This window comes from Leuresthes tenuis, unplaced genomic scaffold, assembly GCF_036924035.1.
Source record: "Leuresthes tenuis unplaced genomic scaffold, fLeuTen1.0.hap1 SCAF_3, whole genome shotgun sequence".
NCBI lineage: Eukaryota > Metazoa > Chordata > Actinopteri > Atheriniformes > Atherinopsidae > Leuresthes > Leuresthes tenuis.
The window spans coordinates 37,668,741-37,687,825 of record NW_027325357.1 but is presented as its reverse complement, the minus strand read 5'-3'; the positions used below and the strand labels follow the sequence as shown (position 1 = coordinate 37,687,825).

The following is a 19,085-nucleotide window of genomic DNA, read 5'->3' as shown; positions in this document are numbered from 1 at the left end:
TCTTCTCAGTCATCCTACCTGTGTTTACCGGTGTTTAAGGATGAGTGTAGTTGTGTTGAAGACATGAAACCTGGTGATGTACCTGGTACTGAAAATGATAGACTGACAGTGTTGTTTAGCCTCAGTTAGTTTTTATGGTTAAACGGTTTAAGAAGGGAGAAAGACCTTGCTTTCATTTTTTCTTTCCAAATGCTTAGTAGTGTCCGCAGCATTTAAAGATCTTCATAAGAAGGCTGAAACTACTGAAGAGGAGTAATTCAGTGTGTGCACGCTGTCTGACAGGAGAGAAAAGAGCAAAGAAATGCAGAGAAACTGCATTTTATTGTAAAGAAAACTGTTTCTGCATTCTGTTCACAGACATATGTCAGGCTACAGTGTAGAAACTGAAGTGGTGACAAATTCTATTTTGTCATGGTAGCTTTTTTTAAAAAGTGTATCGTCACACCCCTACTTATTATTCATTATTGACAGAAGAGAATAAGAACAATCCCAGGTTTCTTTTCAGCACTGTAGCCAGGCTGACAAAGAGTCTGAGCTCTGTTGAGCCATGTATTCCTTTAACTCTCAGCAGTGATGATTTCATAAGATTTTTTTATCAATAAAATTGTTTCTATCAGAGAGAAGATTAATGGAATCCTTCCCACTATTATCACTGATGTATCATCAAGTAGAGCAGCTTTAGAAGTATCTTTAGAACCTGATTTGTATTTAGACAGCTTCTGTCCAGTTGATCTCTCTGAGCTAACAACAGCAATAGTCTCTTCTAAACCATCAACTTGTATTTTAGACCCAATCCCAACCAGACTGTTCAAGGAGGTTTTCCCCTTAATTGACACTTCCATATTGGATTTGATCAATCGGTCTTTGTTGACAGGATATGTACCTCAGACTTTTAAGGTTGCTGTAATTAAACCTTTACTTAAAAAACCTACTCTTGATTCAGAAGTGTTGGCTAATTATCGACCTATATCCAATCTCCCTTTTTTGTCTCAAGTTGTTGAAAAAATAGTTGCAGTTCAACTTTGTGATCATTTACATAGAAATAATCTGTTTGAAGAGTTTCAGTCAGGATTCAGAGTGCATCATAGCACAGAAACAGCACTGGTGAAAGTTACCAATGATCTCCTCTTAGCCTCTGATAGCGGACTTGTTTCTGTGCTTGTCCTGTTGGATCTCAGTGCTGCATTTGATATGATCGATCACAGCATTCTGTTACAGAGACTTGAACATGTTATTGGGATTAAAGGAACTGCATTAGGCTGGTTTAAGTCATATTTATCTGATAGATTCCAGTTTGTTCTTGTAAATGAAGAATCTTCCTCACACATTGGAGTAAGTCATGGAATTCCTCAGGGTTCTGTGCTTGGACCGATTCTTTTCACTTTATACATGCTTCCATTAGGTAACATTATTAGACAGCATGGCATACATTTCCATTGTTATGCTAATGATACTCAGCTGTACTTATCTATGAAACCAGATGAAACCAATAGGCTGGTCAGACTACAAGCCTCGATGACTCAGAACTGTCTGCTTCTAAATTCAGACAAAACTGAAGTTGTTCTCTTTGGACCTGAGCGCTTCAGGGAGAAATTGTCTAGTTATATAGTTACTCTAGATGGTATTTCCTTGGCTTCTAGTTCTACAGTGAGGAACCTTGGAGTTATTTTTGACCAGAATTTATCATTTGGTTTCTAGGACTGCCTTCTTTCACCTTCGTAATATTGCTAAAATCAGGAACATCCTGTCTCAGGGTGATGCAGAGAAACTAGTTCATGCATTTGTTACTTCAATATTGGACTACTGTAATTCCTTATTATTGGGCTGTCCCACATATTCTCTGAAAAGCCTCCAGCTTATCCAAAATTCTGCAGCCAGAGTTCTGATGAGAACTAACAGCAGAGATCATGTTTCTCCAGTTTTAGCTTCTCTTCATTGGCTCCCTGTTAAATTCAGAATAGAATTTAAGATTCTTCTCCTCACATATAAAGCTCTTAATGACCGAGCTCCATCATATCTTAAAGATCTCATAGTTGGATATTTCTCCAACAGAGCACTTTGCTCTCAGACTGCACTTGTGGTTCCCAGAGTTTCTAAAAGCAGAATGGGAGGCAGAGCCTTCAGTTATCAGGCCCCTCTCTGTGGAACCAGCTGCCAGTTTGGCTTCAGGAAGCAGACACCCTCTCTACCTTTAAGATCAGGCAGAAACTTTCCTTTTTGATAAAGCTTATAGTTAGGGATGGCCCAGATAATCCTGAAACATCCCATATTTAAGCTGCTATAGGCTTAGACTGCTGGGGTGTCACGTCTGTTGGTTTTGTTATGTTTTTAGTTCTTGTTTTTTCTATTATGACTTTAGGTTTTTCATGTTTTAGGTTTATGTTAAGTCATTAGTTTTATCATTGTTTTTCCCCAGTCACTCTGGCCACATCTTAGGTTCATCCATGTCACCTGTCTTTGTTCACAGCTGCACTCCATCACCAATCACCTCCCCACAGTATTTAGTTTCCAGGTCCTCTCATCGTCATTGATGTCAGCATCATTCATGTGGTCAGGTTTGTTTTGTTAATGGTTCATGTTCATAGTTTTTTTTCACAGCCATAGTCAAGTTTTGTTTTTTTGTCATAGTTAATCCTTTTGTATTCTGGCCCATCCACGCTTTGTGTTCTCTTTGTTTAAATAAATTTAGTTTTATTTTGGAATTATCTGCATCTGAGTCCTAACTCCCACCACGCCTCGCACAACCAACCCCGGTTCTGACATGGGGGACCTCATCTGTCACACCTTTCCTCACTTTGCTCTCTTTTTCCCCTGTTTAATTTCTCAAATGATATTATGTACATGTGACATTATTGTGGTTATTAACTTGTGTTTCCCTGTTCCAACAGGTATCCTTTGAATGGTGTTGTCCCCTCTTTTCTGTCTTGGATTATGATTACAATGAACTGAATTCCAACTGGCTTGAATTGGACTATATTATTTAAGAGCCTTGAGATGACATTTGTTGTAATTTGGCGCTATATAAATAAAACTGAACTGAATTAATATTGTTCTGTTGTAGTTTTGTGGGTCATCTGTTAGTGACATCGACACATTCTATAGTAATCCTGTGTGTTTACTAATGTGATGGTTGGGAATGTGTAGAAGAGCAGGATCGACACAAGTTGACAGCTTAAATAACCAAACTTTGTGAGAGGCACATGTTATGTTCACTAGGAATCACATTAATCCTGCCCTGAGCCCTGTCAGCTAGCTGTCGCTCATGATCCCACTCCCCTGTCATCCGAAGCCCCGCCCCTCAAACCAGATCAGGGCCAAAAGTTTGAAACTGGAAAAAAAAGGAATCTGAAAGTGTAAAAAAATTATCTGAAGGTGAAAAAACATCTTAAACTAAAAAAAGGTTTGATCTGAAAACTCAATATCTGAATCTGAAAATATGAAAGCTGAAGCTGAAGGAAAATAATCCTAAATTTAAAAACATTTGAAAAATAATTCAAGTGAAATATTGTTATTTTGAACACAATAATTTGTTTTTCAAATTCAAAATCAGAGTTTTAGTTTAAATATTCTTTTCAAATTACCAAAAATGATGGCCCTGATATGGCTCCATATACAACTCACAGGGAGAATGGGTAAAAACAAACTGTCCTCATAATCTAATGTAGGCTATAAGGTTGGAAAATGTGGAGCTTGGGGACCAGCTAAGAGCCACTGTGATGACTTACAGTTAAGTCTAGTGTTTATCTATGCAAGGTCTAGGTAAATATGAAAGAAATTTAAAATGAAACAGGAACTGGACACTCACCTGTAAGAAGTTTCCACATCAGCAGGGATCAGCAGTGACCAAAAGAAAGACAACACACCAGTTGTGAGTTAGATCATGTTATTTATAGATTGTAACACATTGTGCTTTCTTTGGGGGAGCTGCACATGAGATGTTTGAAGGCCAGTGTTCTCTGTGTAATAGTCTTGTTTTCTTCCTTTTTACTACTGTTGTTTTTTCACAGCACATTTTCACACTTCTACTGGTAACAATTAAAAAAGAACCCATTAACACAAATAGAGCACTTATGTTCTCTAAATGTGCAAAACCAAAATAAAGAGAGGAGCAACTAAATATCAAGTGTTGATGAATTCAGATTTCTGAATGAGCTGCTTCTTAGCCAGGCTTGCTGATGTGAGTGAGCCACTCCAGTGGCAGGTCACACACGTGGGTACATACACTGTACTGTGTGTCTATGTTCTAATGATTACTGATGAGGGTATCCTTTTTTATTGAAAATACTATTCATTGGACGGCCGTGGCTCAGTGGTTAGAGTGGGCTATACAATAAGGAAGGTTTGCGGTTCAAAAAGATTGGTGAAACTGCCTTGTCACAGCCAAGGTGCCCTTGAGCAAGGCACCATGCTCCCTGGGTGCTGCCCACCTCTCCAGTGTATGGCATCTGTCTCTATGAATGTGTGACCCTGTACATTTTCATGTGTGTGTCAACAAGTGCCAACCTGGATGGGTTAAAAGCGGAGGAGAAATTTCGGGTGTATGACTATGCATCTGTCATGATTTACGTTCTGTTTCATGTCTTGTCTCGTCATTTCCTGTTTTATTTAGAAAAATCACTAACTTCCTCTCATTTCAGGTATCTTGCCCTTCCTCCCGTGTCAAGTGTCTCATTGTCTTCCCTGATTCCCAAGGTGTTTCCACATGTTCCCCTTGGTCCCTCATGTGTTCAAATAGTCTGCGTTTCCCCTTGTCTTATGCCAGTATGTTGTCTCTTTCCATTAACCTCATTACCAGCCTTACCTTGAGCCATAGTTTTCATAGATTTCACAGCCATAGATTCCTCGAGCCTGCAGTGAGCGATCCTCCTGCAGAGCTATCTTGTTTGTAACTTATTCCTAGCCATAGTCTATTTATTTATCACGGTAAGATTCACAACCTTGTTTTGTTCCTCCGTTTTTGGAGTGTTTTCTGTTGTAACTTGTCATAGTCATCTCCGTTAGCGGAGCTTTTGCGTTCGTTTAAGGTTAATGTTCATAGTTCCTCCGCTAGTGGAGACATTTTGTGTTTTGGTTCTTGAAAGACATTTGTGCCACTGTTAAAGGTGTGCCTGTAGTCAATTGTTAAGTTTCATAGTGCCTCTGTTTTTAAGAGAGCATCTTTTTGTTCAAGTCCGCCTCAGCAAGAGAGCGTGAGTTTATTTTGTAATCTTTAATAGCCTTTGTTTTCCTCCCAGAGTGGAGAGGGTTTTTGTTTAGAAAATTTCATAGCTGCACTCTCCTCCGCCATAGTTGCTGAGGAGAGCGCTTTTAGGAGTTTCACAGCCATTTCCTTTGCTCTGCCTGGAGCTCCTCATCCTGCCTTATCTTGAACTGACCCTGCGTCTGTGTCCTGAGTCTGAGGCCATGACAGCATGACAATAAAGCTGATCTTAATTGTATACTCCATTATTATTATTGTATAACTATTATTGTACCGAGAGGGAGAGTAAGCCATGGCATGAACATTTTTGTGTACTGTGGGGATGTGCAAAGAGTTGAGAGAGCAGTTTGCTGCAGAGAAAGAGACAAGGAAGGCAGGTAAACGGGGGCTCTCACTACACCTATTGACTTAAACTGTATTGTATTGTGTCATAACAAGCTGTCGTATGATCTTTCTGAGGAAAATCAGGTCTGATTAGAAGAGATAGCATCCACCCCACTTTTGAGGGGGCAGCTCTCATTTCTAGATATATGGCCAAATTTATTGGCCTGGTCTCAACTCAGGGTTGAGACCAGGATGCAGAGTTAACTGAACAAAATCATCAAATTATTAAATGTGGTTTTCTGAATATTAGATCTCTCCTTTGGAAGTCTCTGTTAGTGAATGATTTGATCTGTGATCATCATATTGATATATTTTGTCTTACAGAAACCTGGCTGCAGCAGGAGGATCATGTTAGCATTAATGAATCAACTCCCTCTGACTATTTAAATGTTCATGTTCCTCCAACCACAGGCAGAGGAGGAGGAGTGGCAGCTATCTTCAGATCAGGGTTACTAATCAGTCCTAGACCCAAGATTAGTTTTAGCTCTTTTGAATCTCTGATTCTCAGTTTTTCCCACCCAAAGTGGAAATCACAAAAACCTCTTGTGTTTGTTGTTGTGTATCGTCCACCTGGCCCTTATTCTGAGTTTCTGTCTGAATTCTCAGAGTTTTTATCCCAGTTAGTGCTGAGTACAGATAAAGTCATTGTAGTGGGTGACTTTAATATTCATGTAGATGTTGAAAATGACAGCCTAAATATTAACTTTAATTCTATGTTAGACTCTATTGGATTTTCTCAAAGTGTTCACAGACCTACTCACTGCCTTAATCATACCCTTGACCTTGTGCTGACTTATGGCATTGAGAGTGATTTACAGTGATTTACAGTGATTTACAGTAACAGTGTTCCCTCATAACCCTGTCTTGTCTGACCTTTTTTAATAACTTTTGAATTTACATTACTCGACTATACGGCTTCTGAGAAGAATTTTACATATAGAAGGTGTATGTAACCAGATTGGGTTTGATGCTATTTATACTATCATAGCAGATGACAGGTGGGGTCATTTGTGTTTAAACATCCATCCCTTCATCCATTCATTCTTATGTAGTTTACTATGGGAAAATGGTATTACAATGACTTGGATTCTAATTAGCTTGAATTGGGCTGTGTCTTTGAAGTGCCTTGAGATGATTTTGTTATAATTTGGCAATAAAATGATAAAATTTAATTAAATTTAATTGATAAATGTTCAAATTTACTGCTAAATTCTTATCTCATAAATTAACAAAATATCTTATCTATCACAGCGTGGTGAATCCATGAAGAAGAGGTCACTAGGTTGTCATGGTATTATCTAAATGTCCCCTGTGTGTGTGCCAGTGTGTGTGTCAGATCAAAAGAGCATCAGGAGCAAGGTTAAAAGGTCAGGCTTGTGGGGGGAAAAAAATCATAGCAAGATGACACCATGGGGGACAGACAATGAGACAACAGTGCGATTGACAGCTGACTGGTGTGTGTGTGTGTATGACACCCCCCCCCCCTGTTTATGTCTGCAATTTAAAAGACAGGTGTCCTTAAGACCCTTAAGTATCAAATATTTAGTAATTTTACAACAAAAACACTTCTTTTGCTATGAAAGAGGAGGGTGTGTATAGACAAGGAAGGTCTTCCCATTTTTTCTTTGTGCTTTTGTTCTCTCCCTCAGAATTCCATTTAACAATAGCATCCAGTCTGGCTTTCATTCTGCTCATAATAGAGGAGTGTGAAATAAGTCTTGTTGTGTGGGTGTGGTGCGTGCACATGTGTATGTATCTGAGCATATCTACATAATATATTAATGCATGCTTGCTGAATCAATGAAGACCAATCTTTTTTTCATTTGCAGCAGGAAGCGACCCACACTATTGCTCAGGGACATATAGCAGTCTGTTTGCATGATAATCAAATGTTAATGGAATCATTGCCAAGGCTCCAGCAACACCCTGGTTTCACAATATGTAGAGCAAAATTATGTGCATGATAAAGAGGTCAAAGTTGTCTTTTTCTTCAGATTTGAAGCAAATATACATACCAAAAGAGCTAAATCCAGCTGTTATTACAAACAAATAGACAGCTAAATCTAAATTTGAAGATGAAATGACAAAATGTTGATACAAAGATTTGAAACTAAATAGGATTTGGTTTGCGCTGTGCTCTCTGCAGGGGTAGAATAAAGATTAGGGGAGAGGGCACACACAGGCAGATGGTGTTCAGATTTAGTGCCAGGTGCAAGGTAACCAAAAAGATATGTGGGAAGTAGCTTGTTTATCAGCTGTGGGGTTTTATGCAGAATGTATTTCTCAAGTTATCATATCAAAGTCCTGGCTTTACTGTTACTAAGGAGGAGGAGACGAGTAGCACTTATGACGAGTTATGAAGTGTGCAAAGCTAATCCAGAGTTACCCAAGATTTAGAATTGACTGGCTATGATCAGCTAGGTCCACTTTAAAGTCAGTGAGGAGTGCACAGACGACTCTGAACTGCTCCCAGCGAAGCGCAAATCTATTCTGCAACACATTAACATGAAGAGGTTCAGAAGCACAGCACCAACCTAATCCCATGTCAAAGCGCCTTAATATTATAGTGCTTCACTTCCATAAGATGTGAGGAAAAGGTCAGATTTAATGCTAAAGATCAAGATATCGGGGCATGCACAACAGAGTGGTCACCCTGCACTCCCTATGGCATGCAAGTTAATGTCCCCCATGGTCATGTTTCTTCTTAGTTCATGTTCCTAACCATTCTGTGTTATTGTTATTTGTGTTGCAGCTGCACCTTAAGTCATGAGTCTGATGTAAAAGGTTGTTTTTCTGGAATTGTGCAACAATGTATAATCCTGCAATCTAAGGTGGTACAGGAAGAGATACTGCTGGCCTTCCACTCTTAGTCATTAACAGCTATTGCCAAAGTTTGAACTCCTTTTATCATCAGTTTGAACTCCTCTCACTGGTGCCACATTATATTACTTTTTAGGTTATACCTGTACTATCACATTTTGTTTTTATAACAGCATTTAAGGGAAAAAAAACAATGTCACAATTTAAAAAGTTCAACTCTTGAGTTTAGCTGCACAACAGCTTCAACACACACAACAAGGTCAGAAATATTCTGCCTGCAATTTATTATTCATGTTGAATTAACCATCAACAGTGTCTCAACAGTAGACTCTTTTCTGTCCGCCCAGATTATAAATGCAGACCTGTAGTTTTAAAACTTTTTTTTCCCACAAGCTTGATGTTGTGGGAAATTAGAAATTTCATGCATTTGAAATGCAAAATGGTTGTCTGCCTTTGACTAAACTCTAAAAGAAATTACCTTTTATTTGATGAGTTAATCTGAAACAGCTTTTTGCTCTGTGTCAGTTTGTAAAAATGAGATCTAAAATTATTTGAAGAATCTGACACTATATGGGATGGAGCTATTTTCTGTCTTCAGCAGTCCTAATATCACCTTTATGTAATAACCAAACATAAACCTGTATGAACAAATATATAAGCCAAATAAGTCAATGTAGCAGCTATAGTTTTTTTGGAGCAGCATTTGCATCACAATTTTCGGTGACATATTGACCAAATAGAGATATAGAGACTGCTGAGTTACTTACGGTCTGGAGGAACCTCTATGGGTGCGACCTCTTGCCACAGTAGCAGCAGAAATGACATGAGAGTCAAGACCGCATGCCTGCACTGCCCCCACATTTCTCCCCCTTCAATTAATTACTCTAAATCCTAGCCTCTCCTGAATGGTTAGATGGTTTTTCTGACAGCTGTGGCAAGGACCTATGAGAAAAGGCAGAGAAAGATGGTTAGGATGAGAACAATTTAGTAGCGTATACAGTATAGAACCAGCATAAACACATTTAACTAAGCTCTACAAATGTTTTTTGGCACAAGAGAGAATTTAGTTGTGGGCTCCATTCATAGCATAGCTGCTCTGAGGCTCCCTGGAGAAAACTACTTGAAACAAAGCCAAGGGGAAGATAGGATGCCCAGAGGATCAGGTTCCATATATAAGCTGCTTCACAGGAACGTGTGATGCAAAAAATATACCTGATAAACATTCAAATATAGAAACAATTAACTATTTCCTCACAATTCTTTTGTCTTTTGTTATCATTTAATAACCTTTGTTATGTCATCAAAGTTATGTCATCAATATATGTATATATCAGAGAAAGCTGTAACCAAATTTAATGGTTCAATTCCAACACTATTTTTCATCAATGCCATGTGCCAATACAACAAAGGGCAGTTATATAAACATTACTTCTTAATGTGTTCAACAGTGGAAAATGTTACCCCTGTGAAAAAGAAAGTTATCAGTCAAATGAGGCTGACTCCTGTGTGTTTAAAACGTGATGTGCTTTGAAGCACACGTTAGGAAATCTTGAAAGAAAATGACGTTCCACTAATCTAAAAAACTTACTCTAGAATGATAGTTTGATAACATAAAAAAACTTTCACAAAAATAGAACTACTTGTTATTCATCATTGACTGAAGAGAATAAGAACAACCCTAGGTGTCATAATTGCACTGTAACCAGGTAAAGAGTCCTAGCTCTGTTGAGCCATGTATTCCTTTGACTCTCAGTGACAAATGTTTCTATCAAAGAAAGAAAATATTGCATTCCAACAATTGTTGCTAATGTATCATCATGTACAGCAGCTTCAGGAGTTTCTGTAGAATCTGATTTAGGTTTAGACTGTTTCTATCCTGTTTCCTGGATTAAAACACATATTAGGATGGATCACGGCATATTTATCTGATAGATTTCATACAAACAAAGAATCTTCCTCACACACCAAAGTAAGTCATGGAGTTCCTCAGGATTCTGTGCTAGGACCGATTATTTTCACTTTATACATGTTTCCATTAGGTAACATTATTAGACAGCATAGCATAAATTTCCATTGCTATGCATATAATACTCAGCTGTACCTATCAATGAAGTTACCAGATGAAATCTGGAAAATGCTGCAGCCAGATTTCTGATAAAACTAGAAGGACAGATTATATTTCTCAGATCCTAGTTTCTTTTCATTGGCTCCCTGTAAAATCCAGGACAAAATTTAAAATTCTTCTCCTCAAATATAAAGCTTCTAATGACCAAGCTCCATCATATTACAAAGACCTCATAACTGAACATTTTTACAGAACTCAGACTGCAGGCTTACATGTAGAAATCTTGGCATTCGGTATTATTTATATTTCTTACAACATCCCAATTTCTTCAGAAAGGGAGTTGTAGAAAGCAGTTCACTTATTTCAAGCACTGCAGTACACACTGATAACATCAACAGAATTGCATAGATGGACATGCCATTGTCTTATTTTTTAAGTATTGCAATATTTCCTTTTAAGTCATTAGGTTTACTGCTATGCCTGTTCTTTGTCCATGAAAAGCATGCACTTTCAGGTGGATTGTGTTGGGTGCTAATGGTGCGTCTGTGGAAAAATGCAATGGGGAAGGGGGATGGGGGAGGGTGTTTAGATTTGGACTGTGCATTTTGAAGATCACTTTAAAACCAGCCATAACTATTCAGTGAATATGCTGCACTGGCTCTAAATATCATTGTCAGTGCAACCTTGTCCCCAGAAATACAAGTTAAAGAAAAACATTTGAAGAACAAGTAGAGTACAGCTGTCTCATCTGCACTTAAGATTTTTTTTTTTTGTACATTGATCAATAATATACATGCAGAAATATGTTGCCATTTTTTGCCCTTTCCTGGTTTTATTGGGATGTATGACACAGGCTGTACTAAAAATACCTTTGGTTTAAGCACAGTGGTCATTCAGTGCGGTTACATGCGGGCAATCACATCAGATTAATGGCTAAATTACAATAAGATTGAGTTATTCAGCTCATGTAACAAGCTTAATCCGACAAGAAATCGAATCGGATCGTGTTACTTGCGATCGAATTAAGACCCCAAGATAACTCGATCCTATTGCCCACTTAATGTGATCGAGCGTTCTGCGCATGCTCAAGATTTTTTCCCGTGATCGTCACCCGGAAGTGCAGATAGCTACTGTTTTGATCTGAGAGGGAAATTGTTTAGCAGCTATAAGTTAGTGGCAGATGCTAGTTAACTGACAGATCCTCAGAAGTGGGAGGTTCCATCCAGCTATCGGCCAACAACCTGCCTCTGTACAAAATGAAAGCTCCTCTCAGGCATCACAGCGGATAAAATGATTTTGGGACATAGCATAATACATGAGCAGGGTCCAGAAAGGAACTGGAAGTAACACCCGAGGAGCTAAACACCAGCTAATGTTGGACAGAACTGCCACTCAAGACTGTAAGATCAGGCATGCAAATCTGTGCACTGCCTGGATTAACTATAAGAAAGCCTACGACTCAATGCCACACACATTGATACTGAAATGCCTGAAGCCCTACAACATCAACAGGACACAAAGAGCCTTCAATAAGAACAGAATGGGACTGTTGGAGACACCCTAGAGGCTAATTCCAAGCCAATTACACAAGTTAACGTCAAATGTGGTATCTACCAAGAAAATGCTCTGTCCCAACTGCCGTTCTGCATAGGTTGAACCTCCTCAGCCACATCATCACAAAGACTGGCTATGGAAACCGGTTCCATCAGCCACCTCCTGTACATTGATGTCATCATGCTGAATGCCCGGACTGAGCGAGACATCAACTTACTGATACACCAAGTGACAGCTACATCAAGAAGGAACACGAGAAGTTAAAAAAATATCATGGTGTGAAGGAACAAGTTGAAAAGATGTGAGAATTGAAAGCAGCAGTGTTACCAGTTCTAGAAAGAGCTAAGATACTGTATTGAATATTAACACACAGAGAGTGGTACATGGCGTTCAAGTGGCAACGAGAGTCAGGAGAGGACCTGAGGACTGAGGAAAACACACCTTATCCACACAGTTGCAGGTTGTATGAGTTACAGAACGGAACCGTTCAACTATAAAGCTTCAGCTAACAAAGTAATGTGGGAACAATAATGTTCATCTTTCAGAAAGGAACGGCAATAACTCCTTCGAAGTTGGTGTACGTCATCTTCATTAGCTAAGCTGTTAGCGTTAGCTGCTGCTAAAGGAAGAAATAAATCAATAAATAAACCATGAGGAGTTATTTCTCAGATATTTCCATTTCCCTGCTCTGAAGTTCAGGCTCTGAGAGTTGGAACTGATCCCTCTTTGTGGCTCAGTTTCTTCAGTCCAGCGTTGAACTGGACCAAGTTGTTAAAACAGTGGGATGAAAAGTAGCTGCTGCACATTCACAGTCTTTAGCTAACTCTGCTGGAACATTAGCCTCAGATATAGTTTATCCACTGGGCTCTTATATCCTCTGAGGCTGCTGCTAGATGGAAGATGCATGCTCCTCAGTACAGCTGACAGCAGAACATTTCCACCAGAAGCTGGCTTCAACCATCCAGCAGGGTGGATGTGAGTGGGTGGGGCTTAACAGAGGAGGTGGAGTCAATTTAAAGCTACAGTTGGTAAGATGGAGAAGAGAACAGACTTAGATTGAAAATCTGAACCAACACAGGCTTGACATCACCCCCCCTCCCTCTCCGGTGCACTCATGCCCTGCCTCCAAGCCCCTCCTCCCGGATGGCTGTTGCTCCGCCATAGCTTTCACTAGCCTCCTGTCGCTGCTCACAGAGCTGTTCTTTTTTTTTTCCAAATTTCTTTATTCATTTTCTGCAGACAGTAGAGGAAGGTGACTCAGCATCATCCTACATCAGAAAAACAGAACAAGACAATACCCCGACATGAACCCCACTATCCCTCCTGACAACCCATGTCAGATGCAGTCACACTTGAAAAGTACATTGTTACATAGCAACAAGTAGATAATCTAAGTACATTAGGACACAATATAGTAAAACATTAGAATAGTAAAACAAAACAAAAATAAAAAAAATAGAATGGGGGGGGGTTCCTCTCTTTCCAACCTTTAAGAAGTGTCCTCGTCATCAGGAGTAACATTGACACAATATAAGCTAACAAACCCAGCAGTGGGTTCCAGGTTTCGTGGAATGCTGTCAAAGATCCCTTCTGCGAAAACCCTAACTTCTCTAACTTAAGACAGTAAAATTTCACGTACTCAACTATTATGAGTCGGGGGAGACACAAGTTTCCATTTGAGGAGAATTGCACGCCTGGCAAGCAGGGTAGTAAAGGCCATGACACGCTGTATAGTTGTGGGAAGATTTTTAGTTAGTGGAAGACCAAAAAGAGCAATCAGGGGATTCGGTTCTAAATTTGTATTGAGAGCCTGTTTGAGAGTTTGGAATATATCAGACCAAAAGTTAGTCAGTTTTGGGCACGTCCAGAACATGTGTGCATGGTTGGCTGGGGACTGTTTACAACGATTACAAGTGTCACCGTGATTAAGATATATCTTACCCAGTTTAGCATTAGTGAAGTGGGCTCTATGAAGCACCTTCCACTGCAATAGACCATGCCTGGCACATATAGATGAAGAATGGATCAATTTTAAAATGTCCCTCCACTGGAGCTCAGTTATATCCATCCCCAAATCCTTTTCCCATGCACTTTTAGATGATATAGTTGAGGCTTGACTCAGAAGAGCAATCTTATTGTAAATGACAGATATCAGTTGTTTCTGTTGCAAGTTTAGAGACAAAAATTCCATTTCAGCTTCAGGGGGGCGGATTGGGAAATGTGGAACTGCTTTTGAATAAAGTGTCTCATTTCGAGGTACCGAAAAAAGTGGCTATTGGGGAAATTGTATTTGTTTATGTTTATGTATTTAGCAAACGCTTTTATCCAAAGCAACTTACAAATGAAGATTTAACAAGCTATATAAAAAGCTAACAATAAACTACATAGAAAGAACCCACTAGTCTGACTCTGTCAGAGGTGACAGAGTAGAGATAGGGTGTAGGCATAGAAAGAAGTGCAGAAAGATAAAGTGCAGAGATAGCGGGGGTAGGTAAGTGGAAGGTAAGTGCTAGGATAGGAGATGCTCTCTGAAGAGCTGGGTTTTCAAGAGCTTCTTGAAGATAGACAGGGACGCCCCTGTTCTGGTAGCACTCGGTAGGTCATTCCACCATCGTGGGACGACACATGAAAAGAGTTTGGATTGTCTTAGGCGTGGTGTAGGCACTGCTAGACGACAATCCTGGGATGAACAGAGGGACCGAGTTGTGACATAAGCCTTTGCAAGAGCATTCAAGTAGATGGGAGCCGTTCCATTAAGCACTTTGTAGGCTAACATCAGTGACTTGAATTTGATGGGTAGCCAGTGGAGTTCAATGAACAGAGGGGTGACGTGTGCTCTTTTAGGCTGATTGAAGACCAGACGCGCCGCCACGTTCTGGATCATCTGCAGAGGTTTCACAGCACAGGCTGAGAGACCAGTTAGGAGAACGTTGCAGTAGTCAAGGCGGGAGATGACCATGGCCTGCACCAGGAGTTGGGTGGCATGTTGGGTCAGGTATGGTCTGATCTTTCTTATGTTTAGTAATGCATGTATTTGTCTGAAAGAGATGCAAAAGACGTGAAAACACCTTCGTCATAGAGGTCATTAAGTGTTCTGAGGCCCTTATCTGACCATACACGAAAAGTGGGGTCAGAGCAGGAAGGAAGGAATGCATAGTTATTCAAAACTGGGGCAAGAGTCGAAGCCCTATGTAAGCCATGCTGCTTCCTAAACTGGATCTAAATTTTAATTGTATTGGTGACGACCGGAGTAGGTGAGACCTTATGGGCACTTATGGGGAGCTGTGAGCAAATCATAGAATGTAAGGAGCAGGAAGAAGAAGCTATCTCAGTGCGAGCCCAGGGTGGACAGGCATCTGTACCTTCACTGTGGAGCCAGTATAGAAGTTTATTTATATTGCAGGCCCAAAAGTAGTGACGTAAATTTGGCAGTGTTAATACCCCTTCAGGTTTAGAAAGTTGGAGAACATGTTTCTTAATACGGGCTGGTTTATTATGCCAAATAAAAGCATTAAATTGTTGGTCAAGATTAGTAAAAAAAAAAATCTATTAAGACATATTGGGATGTGTTGAAAGAGATACAGAAATCTTGGAAAAATAACCATCTTGATAAGATTAACTCGGCCTGCAAGGGACAGGGGGAGGGCAGCCCATCTGGACAAGTCTGATTTGCACTTATCTAATAGTGGCTGAAAATTCTTCCGGAAAAGTTCCCTGGAGGAGCTAGTTATAAAGACCCCCAAATACCTGAATCCCTCTTCAGCTATTTTAAAAGGAAATATGGATTGTGGGAGTGACCTCGCTAAATCGTTAACAAAAAATAGCTCGCTTTTCTGAATGTTCAATTTATATCCTGATAAGTTCCCAAACTGATTCAGAATTGATAAAACTGAGGGGAGGGAGACTGTGGAGTTTGAAATAAGGTCATCGGCATATAAGGTGAGTTTGCGGGTTAGACCTTAATGAGTAATGCCTTCAAACTCATCCTGGTTTCTAAGCCAGATGGCTAGTGGCTCGATGGCTATATTGAACAGCAAGGGTGAAAGTGGACAACCCTGCCGGGTCCCACGTTTAAGAGGGAAGTATGGTGAATGGACGCCGTCAGTATTTACAGAAGCGGATGGGGTTGCATACAGAAGTTTAACCCAAGCGATGAAGTTAGATAAAAAACACAAAGCTCCACTCCACTCGGTCGAAGGCTTTCTCAGCATCAAGCGCCACTATAATTTCAGGAGTGTTAGACGAGAGTGGGCGAGAGTATTATGTTCAGCAGCCTTCTGGTGATGAATACTGAATGTCTTCCTAATGTGAAGCCTGTCTGGTCTAATGAAATTATTGATGACATCACACTTTGGAGACAGAGGGCCAGAGACCTTAGCCAGAATCTTACAGTCTATGTTTAAAAGCGAAATTGGTCTGTAGTTACCACAGGAGATAGGATCTCTGTCTTTCTTCAGAAGCAATGAAATAGATACCTCGTACAAAGTTGCTGGTAATCTACCTTCAGTAAAGGAATCATTGAACATTCTCACAAGGATGGGGGCTAATAGCATCGAGTATGCCTTAAAGAACTCGACTGTAAAACCGTCGGGTCCCGGAGACTTCCTGTTTTGCATAGCACTGATTGCCCCATGCACCTCCAACAAAGAGTTGGGTCTACCCAGTTCTCTGGCAATAGTCACATCAATTTGAGGATATGTTAACCGGTCTAAAGGGTTAGAGGTTGTTGCAGTAATTGAGGCACATTGAGGTGTGTAGTTTAATTTGAGGAATCAATCTAGAAGCACTAGTAGCTCGAACCTGCTGTGCCAAGAGTCTCCCTGCCTTATCTCCCTGCTCAAAAAAGGTTTGTTTCGATTGGCACAGCTGCCTCTCCACTACACGTGTCATTAACAGGTCATGTTCCGAATACAGTAGTAGCCATTTCTTATAGAGGGTAGGGGACGGAGAGGTGGAGTAGGTTCCATCAAGTTTCAGAAGCTCGTCTGCAATTTCATCAGCCTAGTCCGTTCAGCCCTTCTCATTTGGGAAGTATAGGATATCACCTGTCCTTTAACAGTAGCTTTAAGCACTTCCCACAGAGTGTTACTGCTGACATCAGGGGTGTCATTAAACTCTATGTAAGAACGGATATGAGTCGCAACAAAATCTTTAAATCTATTATCCGACAGCAAGTACGAACTAAACCTCCATAGTGCATGTGGAATTGCATCCCGCTGTAAATTAATATCAACTGTGGTAGGAGCATGGTCGGAGGTGGTTATTGGGTGATATTCACATGCATTCACACAGTCTAAGAGATTATTATCAAGTAGATAAAAATCAATTCGGGAGAATGTGTGATGGACATGGGAGAAAAAGGAGAAAGCTCTACCATGGGGGGGTTTAAACCTCCAGGGATCTGAAATTCCCAACTGTGAGGCATATGTTTGTACTATGTTCGCTGATTTGTGTAGGGGCAGATCTATCGAGAGTCACATCTTGCACCAGATTGAAGTCCCCACCTATGATAATGCGGTGACTGTCAGCGTTTGGAATTTTTGCATAGAGCCTCAAGAAAAACTGGTCGTCGTCCCAGGTAGGTGCATAAACTGAATATACCACTGGTATATTCTGAAGTTATGAAATAACGGCCATCAGTATCTACAATTATATTTGTTGGCTCAAACAGGACCCTTTTATGAATAATGATGGCTGCCCCTCTAACTTTATCTGCAAATTTTGAATGGAATAAATGGCTTATCCATGCCCTCTTAATACGTGGTATGTCAGATGTTTTGAGATGTGTCTCTTGCAGAAACACCACGTCCCCTTTAAGGTGCTGTAACTGTGTCAAGACCTTACCAATTTTAATCATGTTGTTCATGCCCTAAGTATTTCAGGAAATTAGACATTAGAAGTTCACACAACAACGGCTCATCTGCGGTGTGATTAATAGCGGTCGTCAGGTCTCCTCCATGTGGATGGATGTTATGAAGCCTTTAGCCTCTGGGACCGAAGAGAGCCTCTTCCTACCTCCATCCTTCATCACAATGAAAAGCCTGGCAGGGAATAGCAGTGCAGGCTTGAAGCCCAGGTTGTAGAGCTCCGACATCACCTCCTGGTATTTCTGGTGTTGTTCTACCACCTCCGGAACGTAGTCCTCGTAGATGGAGATGGGGGAGCCGCGGTACTGTAGCTTGTCTCTCCTGGCTCGGGCCTCACGTATGATACTGTCCTTCACCTGGTACCTGTGTAGCCTGATGATGATGGGCCGTGCTCTCTGCCCCTGCTTCGGTTTCTCGGATAGTGTACGATGAGCTCTGTCACATTCAGGCGGTAATTCTAGGAAGCCTTTACCAAAAATCTCCATGAGCAGCTCTGCAAAGAAGGTGGTGGGCCGCGGCCCCTCCACTGACTCAGGTATGCCAACCACTCTGATGTTGTTTCACCGACAGCTTAGCATTGGTCTCCGCTAGCGTAGCACAGGATGCCTCCAATGTCAACAAACGCTCGTCTATTAAGTTAACGTTTGCTTCAAGAGAATTTATCTTCTGAGTGTGGTCTGACACTGTGGTGTGGACATGGTCCAACTTTGCTTCGAGTGTTGAAATAGAAGCTTTAAAATCAGCGGAGAGGGCTTGGCGGTGTTCTTCCAAGAAGTTAGCAATGGCCGCCATGCTAAACTCATCATCTGCCTCGTGTGAGGGATTGACTTTAGCACCCTGGTCTTTCACATTCTGTCTGGTTGCATATGTCGACATATTTCCGTGGTGTGTTAATCAAAACAGACTAAATCACTCGAGTACTCTCGGTTTGCTGCGACTTTCGGGGTCTTAAAACGTAAAATTGTCAATAGTTGCAGGAGCGAGACTCGACGTACGTCTACTCCATCTCAACCCGGAACCGGAACCCCCACAGAGCTGTTCTGACAGTGTGGCAGCCGGCACCATGAGCGGAGGGAGGGGTGGGTCGCAGCATGTGTGTGAGGAGTGATTGACAGATGTCAGACACTCCATTAGACGCTGCTCTGATTGGTTGTTTTGTCTCGGTCATGGTAAATTCTTGAAAATCGAAGTAGGG

The 19,085-nt window shown here is 40.7% G+C and overlaps 1 protein-coding gene across 1 annotated transcript in view; it reads right to left on the bottom strand.

The window, feature by feature from the left end:
• nfasca (neurofascin homolog (chicken) a) overlaps window positions 1-19,085 on the bottom strand; it is a 162,616-nt gene that overhangs the window by 71,879 nt on the left and 71,652 nt on the right. Inside the window, 1 exon segment of the mRNA XM_072382975.1 lies at window positions 9,172-9,346. Coding sequence (XP_072239076.1) covers window positions 9,172-9,265 — 94 coding nt within the window. The 5' untranslated portion in view covers window positions 9,266-9,346.